Genomic DNA, 17,578 nt, shown 5'->3' on the forward strand with positions numbered 1-17,578 from the left:
ACCGAAAACAGTGGAAAGAGCAAGCCTAGCCTAGTCCAAGTATACGGGAAAGCTAATGCTGTGCTTGTATGTTGACTTTGCTGCCTTTGGACAGACCCATGCAAGCTGTTGCCTTTCTCAGTGCTAAATTAAGATAGCCAGATGCTGGCCAAAGCTATATATTTGCTGTATTTCCAGCTTTTCCTTAAAGGTTCTGTATGTAACATGTAGCAGCAAACAACTATTGGCCATGCGAAGAATAATCTGACATTTTGGGAAATGTGTTTGTTTGCTTTCTTGTGGAGTGTTAGATGAGAAGATCAATATCACTCTCATTTCTTGTGAAGGTTAGGTTAATTTATCTGAACACTGAGACAGGAAACAGCTGGTCCAACTCAGTCCAAAGAAGATGACAGTTAGCTTAGCTTGGCATTAAGACTGGCACCAGGTGGAAACAGCTAGTTGGGCTCATATATAACAAAATCATCTTTTCAGCGCCTCTACAGCTCACTAATTACCACCAACTTTATTTATTAAAACATATTTTATTTGGACAGAGTCAAACTAGCTTTTCCCTCCTTTAGCTAGTAAACCGCTTGCTGGCAGTAGCTTCATATTTAGCGTACAGGCATGAGATTGGTATCAATCCTCTCAGCTAACTCTCGGCAAGAAAATGAATAAGTATATTTTCCAAAATGATAAAGTTACTCTATGCAATATTCAGAACATTAAAATAACAGCATGCCAATATTTACTATACAAAAAAAAGTGTAGGAATGATATCTTGAGCAGAGAATGAAATCATGTTTGTGGTAATATCCAAGCTTCTCTGTGGTTTGTGCACCTGTGTGTATCCCTCTAGCTATCTCATTGCTGCTTTTCACTGCGCTCATACGGCAGTTACCACCAATTTCAGGACGGCAGCAGCACAGAAGCATGGCGCCCACCCTTCACTTCCCCTCTGGTTAACACTGTTAGCTCTGACGTTGTTATTCAGCACTGTTTATGGAGTTAGCACCATTAACTGCTTGCAACAGACTCCACGTTGCAAACTGTGCAAACAAGTCGTGCACTGAATTTCATGTTAACAGTTATGTTTACATTACATGTTTACATTCAACTCACTAAAACTCTTTGTGTATTTTTTGCATCATTTGCATGCAAGTGTATCCTCATGTACACACATGAAACAAAGAAAAAATGAAATCTACTCACAAAAACAGCTCTACAGCGCTACTAGTGGTCAAAAACTCCACATGAGGCCTTTAAATGCCCTCTGTTGTCATTCTCAACACTGAAATCAGTGTTTGTGTTGGGTGGTGGAAGTGTAGAGAAGACACTGCCCTCTGTATTTCTCATGATAATTGATTTAGACAACCGAAATTACTGCTGGGCCAACTGCAAGGAAAAATGGGAGGAACGCTCAGAAATGTTTCCCTGGTCCACACCTACAATGAGATACACCGCTGTCAGCAAGTCACGCCTCACCTCGGATCCAGATCATTCCCACACTGATAAGACACACTCTCTCTCACTCACACACATATTGCATATACTGTCGTACTGTATGTACACGCAAGGAAATTAGAATTTCGGCATTTTGGACTGAATGCTGCTTTATTCTAAAAAGACAGACGTACACACCATTTTTTTTGTGATGATTGTATGACCACAAGGGTGGTGGGCATTTTTGCTGACGTCCTTGTGAAACGTATTTGACACCTTGCTTCACACCTTCAACAAACTCTAGAGTTTGGAGTCAAGTTTAGTCTTAGAATGATGTTTAGTTAATAACAGGTGTAACAGTAAAAGTACAAGGCTCTGGATTAAATTTAAAGCTCAAATGATTGAGACTTTTCTTTATAGGTGGAATGTGTCCGCAGTGTGCCTCCTTGAGATGCTGTACTATGCCTATGTGAGTGCTAATGAGCTGGCTGAGAAACTGCAGCAGTGATCCAGTGACCCAACAGGACTCTGAAGGTTATGCAGGCATGCTGACACAGGCACAATCAGAGAAAATTGTGAGCGAGGAGAATGAAAGAGAAAGCAAGAGAGAAGGGGGGAGTCAGCAAAAAGAGACATTTTTCTTGTGTGACTTTTTTTGCATGGTGGTTCAGACAAAAACCCCACTGGACTCCATGTTAGGACCTGTAGGGGTTTCCCTTTTCGCTCTTCTGTGGAAAGTACATGGTTTCACAGACTATCAAATGAGGAAGTCACTTAAAATTAAAGACATTGTGGCTGATTCCCCTCAGCTGGATTTTTTAGGAGAAGTTTTGTTCAGGTCCACTTATGTGAATGCCACAATAGGATTTGCTGGAAGAACCCCACGTCACTGGATTCTGGTCATGTAACCATCATACTTCCATATTTATCACTCCAAATTAGACTGGAAATTACCTTTAACCCTTTGAAACCTGGATGGACATCCCTTTTCTTGTGCCGCAAACAAGAAAAGGGAAAGGTTGGATTTCTTCAGAAAACTTGGGGGAAAAGACATTGAGCACCTTGGCACAAAATGAGAAGATTTAGAAAATTATTTTTCAAATAACTAGGAAAAAGAACTACACTTCTAATCATCATAAGTATACATTTGAAATTATTTTGCAGTTTTACAGAATCATTTAAACATTCTTAAGCAGTTTCTTTGGATCCTTTCACTGTGTTTTTTCCTCCACTTTCCATTTGTTAGTTTTTCTATACTAATGTATGGCTCATTTCTTCTTAAGTTGCTCATTGCCTTCCTAACATGTTTTCGAAAGAATCAACACAGGCCAATGTGTCCAGGTTTTAAAGAGTTAATTCTCTCTCTATTTGCTTTTGATTCTTACTGAACTCTGTAAATTGCTTCAGTCACATATGCAACTTCAAAAACCTGTCTGAATGGATTCCTTTAAAAGTATTCACGATTTTAAAAAAAGCTAATCTAGCTGTCAGCGTTGGTTTTATATCACTCTGGTTGTTTAAGATTCCTTGTCTGTCAACTTCCATTTTATCACTACATATTTTGTCATATCTCTGAATTATATGAATTGAAACTTTGCTAGAATACACCAGTAGAAAAATACTTAAACTTAATGGGGTATTTCCTGGTTTAAATGGAGCTATTATAAAATGTAGACACTTGGATGACAGTGAACGCATATGGATATGCATGCACACCTGCATGCAGGGACAGAACACCGAGAGATGACTGTAATGAAGCTGAGCTATAAACACTCATCAGCATCAGTTCCTCCTGCACAGAGCCACGGAGTCTAGAGTCTGTGTGTGTTGTCTCAACAAGAGGAAGGGCTGGGGTGTTATGTGTCGCCATGGTAGACTGAGATGCGTGCACAGACTCCCTCTTTGTCTCTTGTTCCATCATTCCAGTCTGACTGCTTTTTAAACAGCACCGCCTCCAGACAGAGCTGGACGATAATGCAGAGAGATGGAGAAAGAGAGAGTGCTATGCTCCATCAGTGCAGTGGAGAGAGATGGAGGATGTACAGTAAAGATCTATATGTGGTGGCTGTGTTAACTTCCACTGCTGCACTTGGGTCGATAACTGCGAGGGAAGACAGGAAGGGAGGAGTTTCGACTGCAGCGTGTTAAATGACAATTCTGCTCTAAAAAAGAGGACGTTAAGATTGTCTTAGAGGCTGCTGAGGTAAAATCTTTTGTTGTCTTTACACTCCCATCATTCTTCCCCTGCACTGCATCATCTCCTGTAACCTCCTGGAAGATAGGGGATGTGGGTGGTTGTTTTGTTTTTCTGGGAGACAGTGGGTGTGGGACAGACAGGGGAGGGTAAAGATTAGCAGTGTTTCTCAGGTCATGGAGGATGTCTGTCCGGCAACAGATAGAGACATTGAGAGGGACATATTGTATTTACTCCTCATATGCGTGGGTTGGGAGGGGATAAATGGGGGCAAGTTAGCTCTAACATAGGGGTGAAGATATTAACACGGTCACTAATGAAGCTAAAGGGAGCTCTGAGGGTCTTACCATGGAATTAAGAGCAGCTTTGGGGGGCTTTAGCCAGTCTGATCCCATCATAGCTCATTTGGAGCAGTTATCCATTTTCTCCTACTGCGTGGCTCACACACACCATGATACTCATACTAATGTTGTTCATTATAAATAAAAATAATATGCTTTTCTTCTCTTGCATTCTCTCTCAAACACATTTTAACTCAATGAGCTCCCAGGATGCTCGCTCCATATGCTGACCCCTGACCGGACAGGAGCAAACAAATCTCTCCTAACCTAAATAAAATCTGCCCCAGTTCCTCTTGACATCTGTGTGTATTTACGCACTAACAATAATTTGATATTTAATACTGACGTTCTTTATCTCCATCGCTGCAGCATCTCTATATTCTACCTCCTTCAATTCCTCCATCTGTCAAGCTACAGATGCCCTCTGAATTAACCAAACAAACAAAGAGAAGAACCAGGCTTTCTTTTTTGTTTTAAAGGCCTCCAAGCTGCATATGCAGCCAAATGCTTAAGGGCGTATTTTTGCTTCTTGATAATAATTCTAAGGCTGAAGATCTTATCATGACTGAGCTTGTATGTTTTTGTAAATCAGTGCACAATCCACATAGAAATGATCTATTTTCATTCCAGCTCAAAAATTCACTATATCAGTTGCCATATTGGTCTTCTGTGAACTTTTCCACTATAGAATCTATATCGGTCTGAAAAACCTCATATCGATCAGGCTCTAGTATGTATCCGGCCAAGAAGCATACTCTGATCAGAGGACAAACTTGCAATACAAAGTCCCACCAAACAGCCCAGCCAGAATCACACAGGCGGGCTCCTCCTCTTTTTGACACCTCTTACTGCTGCAGCTCTACTGTCAAACACACAAACAAACAAACACACACACAGACACACACACACATCCCTCCAAAATCAACTTCACATATCTCCAGCTCCAGTACCACATGGAGGAAACACTAATTCACTGCTGCGTGCAGTGTTCTCCTTTCACAGAAAGACACAGCTGCATCAGTCGGTGTCCTGCCAGTAGCTCTGACTTGCGTGGCGGTGCGAGGACCCGTTCATCACTGCTCGCAGCTTTTATGAGTTTTGGAATTTTTATGTCATAATTCCAGATAAATGCTCTTCTGATGGTTGACAGAGTTGGACATAAAACTTTCAAGATTAATAACGTAAGTATGTAAAATAAAAACACGTTGGCTTGTTTTGGCTTTGGAGAACATTTAACTCTATGAACAGCAGTATGTAACAACCTCACATATGACAGACTTCTGATGCTGATGCACAAATAAAATGATTAACTGTGTAAATCACAAGTTTCTTCACAATATGACACTATGTAAACCACAGTACGATTTCGATTTGATTAATTTCAGGGATCTGAAATTGTTATGAGATGATATCAGTAAGTATTCTCGTCGTCTTTTTCTTGGCTGCCATTGTTCGCTTGATGCAAAGCCTCTTTCAGTGTTTGAATGTTTATGAAGGTGGTACGCTGGTACGGAAATGGTGACTCAGACGTGCCAGGGGAATTTTAAAAATAAAGGCGTATGTCGAAGATGACTACATGTATCAATGTTTTTAAATTGCATCAATAATACTGGATCAATGAATCAATATACTGATCCTGGTTGTTGTGTTGTAATGCTCCTAATAATTACATAGCAAATGTAGGCACTGATTTAACAAACCATCTTAATTCAAAAGCCATTTAGTGGATTTCTTCCAGAGCTTTCAGGTATAGCCTTCATCAGAGGATGTAATTTGCTCACTTGTGAGATTTAAAAAGTTCATACTTAGTTCCATATGTAGGTCACACAATGACACCTGAACCATCTCAACAACTGAGCAAACAACATGTGGTTGAAAGCACCAGAAGGAATCAAATAAGTAGATGCTGAGTTAGGAATGTATTATTGACAAAGTACTATTTCCAAGGTAAAGAATGGACATTTAAGCTCAATCACAATTACCTTTGGTACAGTAAAACGTGTTTCAAGTGTTGAAACACTTTTCAAATGTGTACAACAGAAACCTTAATAACACATTTAGTTTTTAATTACAGTTTGCTTGAATTAAAGGGGCACTCGAGCAAAAAAAGGATTCCACTCCCATGAAGTTGGGGGACCCGTAACAGACAGATTGAGCTTGTTCAGTGATGCAGAGGCTGAGCTATCCTGACTTTCGGTCGCCAAAAAAGCCACTAGATCCTTTGATAGCGTCAATCAATTTGACCAACTATGCTTGGTAAATATCTATCTTTCAAACTCCATGGCTCAAGTTTCCAACACATTGTTTTAAGTCTTCAAGCCCAAGCTGAGATAATCACATCACCAGGGTTATTTTCTCAGACTTCAGAAACCTCCCACAGAGCCAAAGAAGACATTACACAACTGTTTCCACAGGATGAGAACTCTTCACGACAAGGAAACTGACATTATGTTGTGCCCCTTGAATTTGTTTTGTGTTGAACAGTAACACAACTACTGTTCGGCCATAATGGCAAGAAATGTCAAAAGCTTCCTCTGAATGAAAGCAGTATAAATGTATGTATGTATGTACATAATAACAACAGTTTAACCTTAGCCCTGAACACACCCAACCTTTTAACAGTACTGCCCTAAAACACCTCACCCTCCACTGTATTTTCAGCAATCTAGAGAATTTGTGAATTTCCAGAGAGCATCATGAAAGATACTGACTTTGACAGACCATGATAATCAATAGAAGAAGCAGTAAAAGAGAAACTGAGGAATCTGATTTGGGCCAGTTAAGGATTAACTAGGTTTCCTCACAGGGAACACCATCTAAAAATATCCATTATCTGTCTGCGGTAGCTCCGGCTGTTGATGCTGTTTCTGAAGCTTCTGAGGCTGCAGCATGACGTCACTCAGGTGGAGTGGTGAGCTCCTGATGAGCAGCTCCCTGAGTCATGTTTGGTCAGGGTCTTATCAGGCTTACACAGGAGGGCATGCACACACATACACACACACACACACACACACAAAAAAAGAGCTGAATAACATCTTTTTTTCTTCAGCTGTCAGTCTCTTGCTGTGAATGAATCAATAATTCTGCAGCACCCAGCCTTTTCACTCCCTGACACTTTTTTTTTACCCCAGCCACACTTTGTGCTAATGTTACATTACGTATTCATCATCCCCAAAAAAACTGCATTAGCCAGTCCTGTATTTGGAGAAAACATGGGGAAAAATCGATACCTTGCAGCCTCTAGCAGGCTCACCCTTATCTCAAATTCCTGCTACAAATATAAAAGTCAATATGTTAATCCATTTATGTAGAATTTTCTCGACAGATTGAAACTGTGTAGGTTTTCTCTCTCTCTCTGTGTGTGTGTGTGTGTGTGTGTGTGTGTGTGTAGCAACAATAAACTGATCCTACTGCTTTCATCTGACCTGTTTACTGGACTGTTCTGCCGTTTACAAGCGATGTGCAGCCTGTTAAAACCTGATCTTACACACACACGGACATTATGTGCTCTTACACAAAAGAGAGGGGGATAGATCAGCCGATAGAGAGGGGGAGTATAGACAAAGAGTAACAGGGCTTGAGGGCATTGCAGTTCACAGATAGACAGACTGATGCACACAATACCCAAATATTTTGGCCCACAGCCGGCCTTTGAGGCCAACCGAGCTCAACCTGTCTACTCATCATCTTTCCTTTTCTCCCAAAACACTGACCCCTATCACAACCCTAACTGATCCTGATTAAGTGTACAACTTCTAAACCTCAATTCCCAGTTTTTACCACTTGTACACACTCCACTCTTCTCTCCATACCTGAGTTGGTGAGCAGAGATCCATTAGAGGATGATCGTCGGAGGATCCGCAGGCTGTCGCTCCAGGAGCGAGATTTGGGCAGCCTCTTCAGCAGCCGACCCAGTCGCCGTGACACCTGTCCAAAGCAGGCGCTGCCGGCCTCCCCTTCCGAATCCCCCCTCACCTCCTCCAGATGCAGAGACACCTGGCCGAGCAACGTCCTGCCCACCCTGACGCCTTCAACTCCCCCTGACCCGACCCCCTCCCTCACCTTTGTGTCTTCCTGCCCCGGGACGAGAGGTGCTATCTGTGCCATGGACGGAGCATGGTGGCACCATCCGGCAGGCACTGTGCTGTGCGCGTAGCCCTCGCTGGCCCTCCTGTCCTGTCCCCGGCTGCTCCTCTGAGGACTGCCCCAGCGCCAGCCCCCCCAGTTCCCCCCTCTGCCATCCCAGCGCAGCCACTCTGCCACCGGTGCCACGCTCCGAATAAACAGCCCCCTCTCCACTCGCTCTGCCACCCCTCCACCTGTACTCCTCACACACTCCCTAATGCTCTCACCTCTCTTACTTGCCTCCCACTTTTCTGCTCTGGTCTGCACCTGCCTGGTCTCCCTCACACCTCAGCGTGCACACATGAGCCCTGAATCTCTGCCGTACTACTTGTTCCTCTCTAACGTCTCTCTGTTATCAATGCTCTCTCATCCTCTCTCCCCGTTTCTCTCTCCCTCTCTTTCTGTCTCTACTGCAGCACCCACACACTCCGCAGTAACAAACAGCCAGCTTAAAGAGACAGAGACCCCCTCACAATCCTGCGTCCCCTCTCTCCTCTCTTTCCAGCAACAGGAGCCCTTTGCGTTCCCTCAGTGGTTGACACTTCATTCAGTAGTGTGCTCTCCGTACAATAGAGCAGAAACGTCACAACAGACCACTGCAGAGGTGGTTACCAGCACTGCTTACTCTCCTCTCCCCCTTTTCTGTTGCCCTAGCGTGAAACCCTCCAGCCTGGTTGAAGGGAAGTGAGTCAGCCATCCTGTCTAGCCCCACAATGTATCTTGTCAACGAGAAAGACGTGCATCACCTCAATCGAAAGTGTAGGGGTGCTTGTATGTGTGGGTTGAGTTGATGCGCAGTCCGTCGGTTATTAATATGCACTGTGAGAGAAAAAAAACAGACAGTGAGAGCTACTGGGAGTTCTCCTGCCCTACTTCTCAAATTGAAGAGTTTGGAGGAAAGGATGTGCTCCCCAGTTTCACTCGCAGGCATATGACATAATCACGAGCAATGCCACAAGAAGGTTATGCTCTGATGTAACCTTGTTTCGCTGCAGCAAGCAGAATGACGTTATGTGTTTTTAAAAATAAAAAAATCCCCATATTACGTTTAACAATCGTGTGCTTAAGAATGTCTTTGTCCTGCCCTGTGTGCCCTGACCACCTCTTCCTCTGCAGTCGTCCTATCACTATCCACCAAGGGCGACCTAAATATAGCCTGGTTGAAAATCCCCACTGTTCTGCCATACATACAGCTGAGGAGCAATACACAAAGAGGAGAGCACAAACACCATGCAGGTCGTTCTCCAAAAACCCCATCTGCATGCCCTATCTTGTCACTTATTCTACTGTCTCAAGGTCAATAAACAGAGAGCAAATGGGCAAAGACTTTTTACATGTACACAGTGTGTTCATAAAAAACTGAAAAAAAATCTTAGGGACTATTGAAGCATATCAAATAATTTTTTAAGCACTGTGGAGGAACTTCTGTTTTTTGCTGTGGTTTAGGAGGGGGCCATACAACTTTAACTGGTTGTATGTTGTATTTATTTCATTGCCAAAATAACACTTTTTTTTTTTAAATTAAGCTATTCCTGAAAAAAATTAGTTGGAATCTTAAATTTTGACGGACACATCATGTGCAACAAACACTTCCACCAGAAAAAAAAACAAACAAACAAACAACCAATTCTGAGCTCGAAATGGTGATATTTAATCAAAATTACTTAATTCTCCATCTCATTTAAAAACCAAAAATAAACTGTTTGTACTAACTAACCAACACAAAAATGTAGGCTTTTTTAATCTTTTAACTTTTCACTTTCAGATCCTTTCAATGAATGGAGTGTGTACAAGTGGTAGCAGGGAAGTTTTTAAAATCTGCCAACTAATTAATGATGGAGGGATGATCATGCATTTCCCCAGGGTTAGGTAAATATATGTAACTTCCAGGAGGATAAACAACAAGAACAAAGAAAGTCACATTCTAGCCACCCCCTCTTCTGATAAATAAAGAACAGTCCCTTAGCTGATACTGAAAACAAATGCAGCCTAACAGAAGTGTTTGATGAACATGTGTTGAATATCTCCCTTCAGTACTGAATGCAGACTTCTATTCAGATTCTGTTTGTGAAGCCCTGAAGGAATGTTTTGGCTGAAGTCTAGTTAAAACTAAATTCATCGCATGTCTGGCAAAGCGGCAGCGGTGGTATGCCGGGACAAGAGGGTTATGAGCCATTTAACACAACCTTCCTCCTATGTTTTCTTCTTCAACTGTGAATGGAGCTTTGAGAGAGCCGATGTGAAACAGCTGAAAAGGTTCCTGAGACAAGGTCTGTATTGTGCAGACCAGGGGAAGAGGTAAAACAAGGAAGAAACAGAGTGTAAGGGAAAGGTACATCCTCCGGAGAGACGAATGCCACGGGGCATAAAGAACACACTGGGAGGGTTACTGTGAAGGTCTGTGGCATATGTGTTTGGGTGTGCGTGCATGTGGAGGCTCCTGGGCAGCCATGTGTCAGAGTGAATATCCCTCCCTGTCTCTGAAGTGGCCAGCACGTGACCCCACATCTGCTGCTGTGGATGCACTGGAACAACAACGACATCCACTCTGCTTGCAAACATTTAAGCACAAATGTTTCTCAAATGCTTTTTCCTATGGTGAAATCATGTTTGGAGGAGCTCTGATCTCGGGAGCATTCACCTCGTCGTACAGTGCTCTGACACAAGGAGCAGAGATATACAGGCTAACTTGCAGGAAACAAACCAAAGTACACAGTGGGGGTGAGAGGACAAATCAGAGGTCGGACCAAGTCATTGTTTTGCACGTCACACATAGGTCTCAGGTCTAAACTTTGAGTTCCTAGTCCTGAACAAGTCTTAATGCGCTCTTAACCAAAAAATAAAATAAAATTTTTACATCAGAGTAATACTATATTACCTAAACCCCAACCCCCATAATACCCCCTAACTCTAACCCTAAACAAGTGTAACCGAAATTAATCATAAAAAAGGGCTGACATTTCACTTTGATAGCATTTAGCAATATTAACCGCTACAACAGCTAGCTCTCTCTGTTACTATTAGCCTGAGTTACTGTTCGCTGTGCTCTCGAAATGTCAAAAAAAGTCAGAAGTTGTTGTGCCTCCATCATTCATTTTCAACACACGTGTTTTTTTTTTAATGCGAACAAAAGATTTCCTCTGCATCATTTCTCATCAACAGGCACTCAGTGACATACTGTTGTTCTTCAGGGTTGTCTCCTGCACTTTGACTGGACGCTGTCAGATTGATTCAAACACAATGGATCTGTGTCAACTTGCAGGGAATGAACAGCGTGTTAGCTGGTTCAGGAAATTAGGGCATTGAATTGATTCTAAGATACTTTTTAATCTTTTGATCTTTTGACTTGGGGGAAGTTAGCAAGTATTTTCGTGTCAAACGGCTTTAGTCTGAGTTAAAACACAAGTCATTAGTGCTAAAGTCCAAACAGAGTTGCAAGCCTGTTATTATTCTGAAAAGTCGAGTCTAAAGTTGAGTCTAACTCTTATCCAGGGCATGTGACTCCAGTCCACACAGCTGGTGCAAATCCATGCAAACATGGCCACTTCAAACAATCACCAGAGTACCTAGTTGCTAAATGTCTTTATTACTAAATGATTAGTTGATTATTTGTTTACTATAGCAACAGAAAATGAACCAACAACTACAGTATTTTGATAATCGTTTGAGTGATTCAATAAGAAAAATGCCAAAGATTCTCTGATTGCAGCTTCTGAAATGTTCCCCTTCAAATTTCACTTTAAATGCAAATTTAGGGGGTTTGGTCAGACTACATGAACAACTACAAGATGCCAAAATTACGATTGGTATTTTCACTTATTTCTGACATTTTATAGCTTGAACAATTAATATATTTATAGCAAAAAAAGATTATTCAGTAATGAAAACAATCATCAATTGTAGACCTACTTAAAACTGCATGTGGAAGGGGTTCTCCAGATTAATTTTCTGGCTGACACATCATTTTAAATGCTTATTTAGCATTTATAGGGAGTATATAAACACATAGTTAATGGTTCGTGTAGTTGTAAGCAGATATGAGGACATCTTTTAGGTGTTTATGTGTTGTTAACAATTAGAAATCCTATAAATGCTATGAAACATTCATGACTTGCTTATAAACAGTCAACTTGACAGCACAGTAGGCCTATAATGTGGCTCCATTTTTATTTAATGATGTTCATCTACAAATAAACAAATCCTCACTGTGTTATAAAGGTGTCTGACTGTTTGTGTACATGTATAAATCATTCAGGTGGGGTTTAAAAGTGTTCACAGATGTTATTTTACATTTATTAACACTTAAAATGTCCTTAAATTTGCTGACAACTACTTCATGTTGGTCATGTGCTGCTTGTGTTACCCCAATGAGGTTTAAATGGCAACTATATATGCTGAAATCGTGTGCAGGTCAGGTGCATGTTTTATTGCTTGAAAGAGGCTGAGGAGAGTAGAGGAATAAACTCAGTGTGTTATCACACTGGTACCACAACAGCATGGTTCCCTGAAAGCTTTAATTAAATATTAATCTGACGTCTGATTCTGTCTGCCAGTCTGTAATCCCAACCTCTTCATCTTCATCCCTGAGACATAATCCCAGGCAGGAGACACCCAGAGCTGGGATTAAGGAGGCTGCCACTGGCCTCCCTGACTCCCTGCCTCCTCCCTGCCTGCCCTGACCAACGTCGCGACATGACAAATCAAATCACGAGAACACTGATAAACAACAGCCACAGACAGAGTACAACCCAAATCTACTGTACAGATTTATAAAGCTGTTACATGCTGGACTTTTCGGTACAGTTTTTGTATTATTCCTCATTCTTTTTGTGTGTGCATCACACTGTATCTGTGTGTTTTCCTGTGCATGTCATGACAAAGCATTTGTCTTTTAAATGCAAACATCAGAGAGGTGTGGTGGACAGTGGAGTTATGTCCCTAAATGGATCAGATTAGTGTCAGTAGAGCAGATATATAGAGCTCATAGGTGTCTAGACTGTCACTTATCTGACATGTTGGGCATATGCTTCATTATTTTATGCCCCATTAAGGTCTGATGGCACATGTGGATCTCATCTTTATGTGTGTAGTGTATTTATGTATATATAGTGGTGGGGGGTTGCTTTATAGCACGGCCATACCGCAAATCAAACTCCCATCTGACTCCCATGAGGAGCAATAAAGATTTTTTTTAAAAAGGATCGGATGAAAGCCAGCAGTAGGAATAAATTTGGAGCATCACACAACAACAGAGAGCAGCAGACTATGAGACTGGGAGCTCTGGCTAGATTGACAGATTCCACTGAAGGGCAAGGCCACATCACAACAGCCCCTGCGAGCACTCCACCGTCCCAAGGGAGAAAGAGCTGCATAGCTGTTTCTATAAGATTCATATGCAACAAAGCCGGCGCAGATACAGGGAGGGTGACAAATTAAAGACAGACAGAGGGAGCGAGGCACACAGCGAGACAAAGAGACAGAATGATGGTTGTTTATGGTTGCAAGGCCTCCGTCTCTCACTCCCTGTCATTTGCTGGGTGTAGTTGAAGGAAGAGCACGGGCGCATGAGTGTGCGTGTGTGTGCTGTTTCTATTTTGGCAGTTTTGGCTGCGCTTCTCGCCACAAAAATACCCTGAAATGCCTAAATTTGTGTTGCTTGTCATAAATGTCCCGGTGACCCCCCCGTGACTGCGCAGTATACCACACTCACCTCTGATGTGTTCTGGGAAAAGGGAGCGGAAAGGACAGTTTGATCTAGAGGGCAGCTGCTGGCAGCAGAGAACTGGAGCTAATTAGCTCCAGCCATAAAGAGACTAGCGGAAACAAAAAAGTTCTTGGGTTGTAAAGAAACTCATGACTGTGTGTGTTTCTCTGGGTATGTGTGTGAATAGTGCTCCAGTAATCTCTGCTCTCGCTCCACTGAGCTCTTGCTGATAGCACACTAAATCAGACAGCTCTGCAGTGCTGGACAAACTCTCGCTCTTTTCCCCTATCTCTCATTCGCATTGGCTCTCTTTCCTTCCCATCGCTCTTGTTCTAGCTCTCTGTCTCTCCTTATTCCTATCACCCCGCCTCGCTCCACCTCTCCTCTGACTCTTCACTATTTCCGCAATCCCCATTTCTAACCACCTCTGATTATTTCTCTTTTTTTGTTCCATTTCTCCTCGCCTCTGTTCCTCTATTTCAGCCGCTCTGTCCTTTATCCGTCCCTTTCTTCTCTCTCTTTCAATCCTCTCTTCAATTGCTTTATCTCACGCTGTTCTGCAGCCGTAGCCTTCCTGTGACAGAGTGCTGCTGACACAATGCCAAGTCAGCAGCCGCATGCACTCACACACATTAGCACACGCGTACACAGCGTGCATGCATGTACAGTATGTGCACGGAAAAGCCACCCAATACACATACGACTTCAGGCTGTGTGTCTCTGTGCGTAGATACTCATGCCAGATTAAACACGTATCCACACACTGCCAGGTCAAATTGGCTTGGCCCAAAATGTCTGTGTCCCCGAGCTGTGCAGGTGGGAGTGATGTCATCACAGCCTGAGTCTCTCTGGGCAGTACAGTATATGCAGTCAGTACAGTCAGGTATGTGAGTCCAGAGAAATCAGGAACAATGAATGCAAAAAGTTTCAAATAGGCAGTCAAATATGCAGTCATCCTGCTTCCAGTGTCCCTGTTACATCTGAATGTCTCCTGGAACAAACACGTTGTTCTCAACACAATGTACATGAGTATTGCATTTTTTTAAACTTGTTTTTAAAAATTACCATTAAATCTACATTTTACATACACACTCACAGTTAATTGCAAGCTTTGTTTCTGGATTTCACCAATGCACCACTATTAATTCTACTATCTCTCACAAGCCGAGGCTGCAAATCCCAGAGTGAAAACTCATGGAGGCAAAGCTGGAAGGACAAGATAATGGGCTTTCCATGCATGTTTTTTGGCTGTGTCTATGGAGCAAAATGCTTGGATATGTCCTTCCCTGTCATTCTGGCTTAGTCACAAAGGCACATGCACACTTTGTGTGTACAAGCACAGAGCCACCAGTATGGAAGAGTTAACCACCGTGCTACTTGTGCCCTTCATAAAAATATTGTACCAGGAACAAGATACAGGCCATCAAGTCAAAGCCTGTATTCACCTACAAAGCCTATTCTGTATCATCTGGAAAGGGCAAATAAATATAATGAATCACACAGCAAAAATAAGTGTGAATTAATAAAGTGCATGTCTTGGATTCATGTAATATTAACTCCTTAGAACCACACCTTTGTTGTTGCCTCTCAAAAGCATTTAAACCTCTGGGACTGGAGAAAATTGGTTTGGTTTCTTTGAAAACATGGGGAAAAGGTAATGAGCAGTTTGGTGAGAAATTTCCCACAAATTGCAAAAAAAAAAAAAAAAAAAGTAGTAAAGGGGACAAGACATTGACTTAATATGGCTAAAGGGAAGATTATTCGATTTTAGAAAAAAAACCTACATCCACAATTCTTATAAATATATATTTAAAACTATGCTACTCAAAATAAAAGTTTTATTTTATTTTCAATGTTTTCTTGTTTCATTTTTTAAACTTATTGTTATCATTTATTTATTTTGTTTATTTTTGTGTAAAAATGTTTAACGTTTTATGCTATTTTTGGGCCATTTCTTGCCATTGCTCATTGTTGTAGCTCATTGCCTTGTAGGCTATTTTTGGAAGAAATCCGCTCAGGTTTCAATGGGTTAAACAGTGCCAAAGAGTTACTAATATAACTTATTTCTACTGGGCATACACAAAAACACTCCTGAGACAGATGAAAACATGACTTGGAGGACTCTACTTACTTTGACACTTGAGCGTCTGTGCAGTGATCTGGCGGCTGCAGGAATCGCACCAGTCCCGCGTGCAAGGACTGGACTCAAACCGGTGCCCCTCTCCCCTCTCGGTCCTCACCCGAGGGTCCAGCCCCCGGGGAAAGATGGACCAGGCCTCCCTGCGGGGAGGGTCAGTGCGGGCCAGCTTGACGACTCCAGTCCTGCCCTGTGTGAGCCGCTCCAGCTGGAGACCACCGCTGTCTCCTTGTGCTGGCACCGAGGAGGAGGAGGAGGAGGAGATGTTTTGTTGTCCGCTGTCTCCGCTCCGGGAGCTCCGTCTCCCATGCGGCGCGTCTCGGTGCCGGTGCGCTCCTTTGTGTCCATTTGCCACCGCTCCGCTGTGCATGACATTGGTGCCCGACCTCTTGTGCGAAGTCCCCTTGCGACCACCTGTGTTCCGGTTTGAGTCACAGTCGATGTTGCTGTTGCAGTCACTGAGCCCGGGTTCACTTTCTGAGCCTGCGGAGCGTCTGTCGCAGTCCGTGCTGCCCTCCTCTCTGTCCGGGCTACGTGGCGCAGCAGGGGCGGCAGGAGCTCCGCATCCTTCTCCGGGCATCACTCCTCCTCTTGTCGCCGCTTCTCCCGCTGGTCCCGGAGACAAGGGGTGAATTCCTGCCTCCCCCTCCGTGGTGACCGACCCGCAGTCCCCGCCGCTAACCGAACTCCTCTTGAACATCTTCTCCCAAGACGACTTCCTCAGCAGGGTGATTTTCTTCCCGCCGCCGCCGCCGGCCAGTCTGTAGAGCAGCGGTTCCGAGTCCAGCCTGTGCGGACTCGGGTGCTGCCCCACCACACTCACAGACGCCATTATCCCGCTCCCTTGTAATGTGTGTGTGTTTGGCTGTTTGGAGTGTGTACTAGTGCGTGTTTTCACTCCGTGCCCTGAATGTAAACTCAACTCACGCCCGCGACAAGCGTGTAGTAGTGACGCAAGGGATCTGACAGCTTAAATGCCACGAGCGCGCTCCCTTTAAAGCGACAGGCGCGCGCGCACTAATCTCTCATACTGTAGGCTCTATATGGCATTACTCGATGAATTATTAACCACTAATTCAATGGATAACGACACTTAGCTTCCTGATTACTCATTGTATTTTTTGAGTTCTTTTATCACTAATGCTACTTGGCTTTAAGCACACTCTGAATTTGGTGATTATCTTGTGAAACCACTTGAAGGCAGACTACAAAAGGTAGACCGGCATGAACTATTGACCACAATCTCAAATGATGAATTTGTGGAGAGACAGTTTCCCAGATGAAATATTTATACTATGCCAAGATTTTCAAAAAGATATGGCATGTAAAAATATTAAAGATCCCAGATTGTGAAAAGGAAAATTTCCTTGTTGTTACTAAAAAATAAAGCAGGAATAGGTGCTACATAAATACTGTGAAGGTATCAAAATGCTTAGTAAATCTACATTGTCCCTTGAAGCATCATCATCACATTGAGCCGCTCTTTACAGCCTTGTAGCAGTAGCTACGCAACCAGAATGTGCTTTGTCATTGTCTAACATTAGCTCTTTACATCTGACAGTTACATTTAGGCTTCAAAAATCCTTAAAGTGGTGTTCATTCATGAGGATTATCTTGCTGAACAAAGCGTCTAAGTATCAGAAACGTCTGTT

At 42.9% G+C, this 17,578-nt stretch overlaps 1 protein-coding gene across 2 annotated transcripts in view; it reads right to left on the bottom strand.

Moving 5' to 3' along the window:
• Positions 1-16,865, bottom strand: part of rassf5 (Ras association domain family member 5) — a 36,909-nt gene extending 20,044 nt beyond the window's left edge. Inside the window, exon 1 of one of the 2 annotated variants that reach the window (XM_088085082.1) lies at positions 15,921-16,865. In XM_088085082.1, the coding sequence (XP_087941208.1) occupies positions 15,921-16,758 (838 nt within the window). In that variant the 5' untranslated portion in view covers positions 16,759-16,865. The remainder of the gene's footprint in view (positions 1-15,920) is intronic. The other variant, XM_042500856.2, reaches the window with a different exon arrangement.
• Positions 16,866-17,578: the final 713 nt, after the last annotated feature.

This window comes from Plectropomus leopardus, chromosome 2, assembly GCF_026936395.1.
Source record: "Plectropomus leopardus strain MGB_pleo_1.0 chromosome 2, ASM2693639v1, whole genome shotgun sequence".
NCBI lineage: Eukaryota > Metazoa > Chordata > Actinopteri > Perciformes > Serranidae > Plectropomus > Plectropomus leopardus.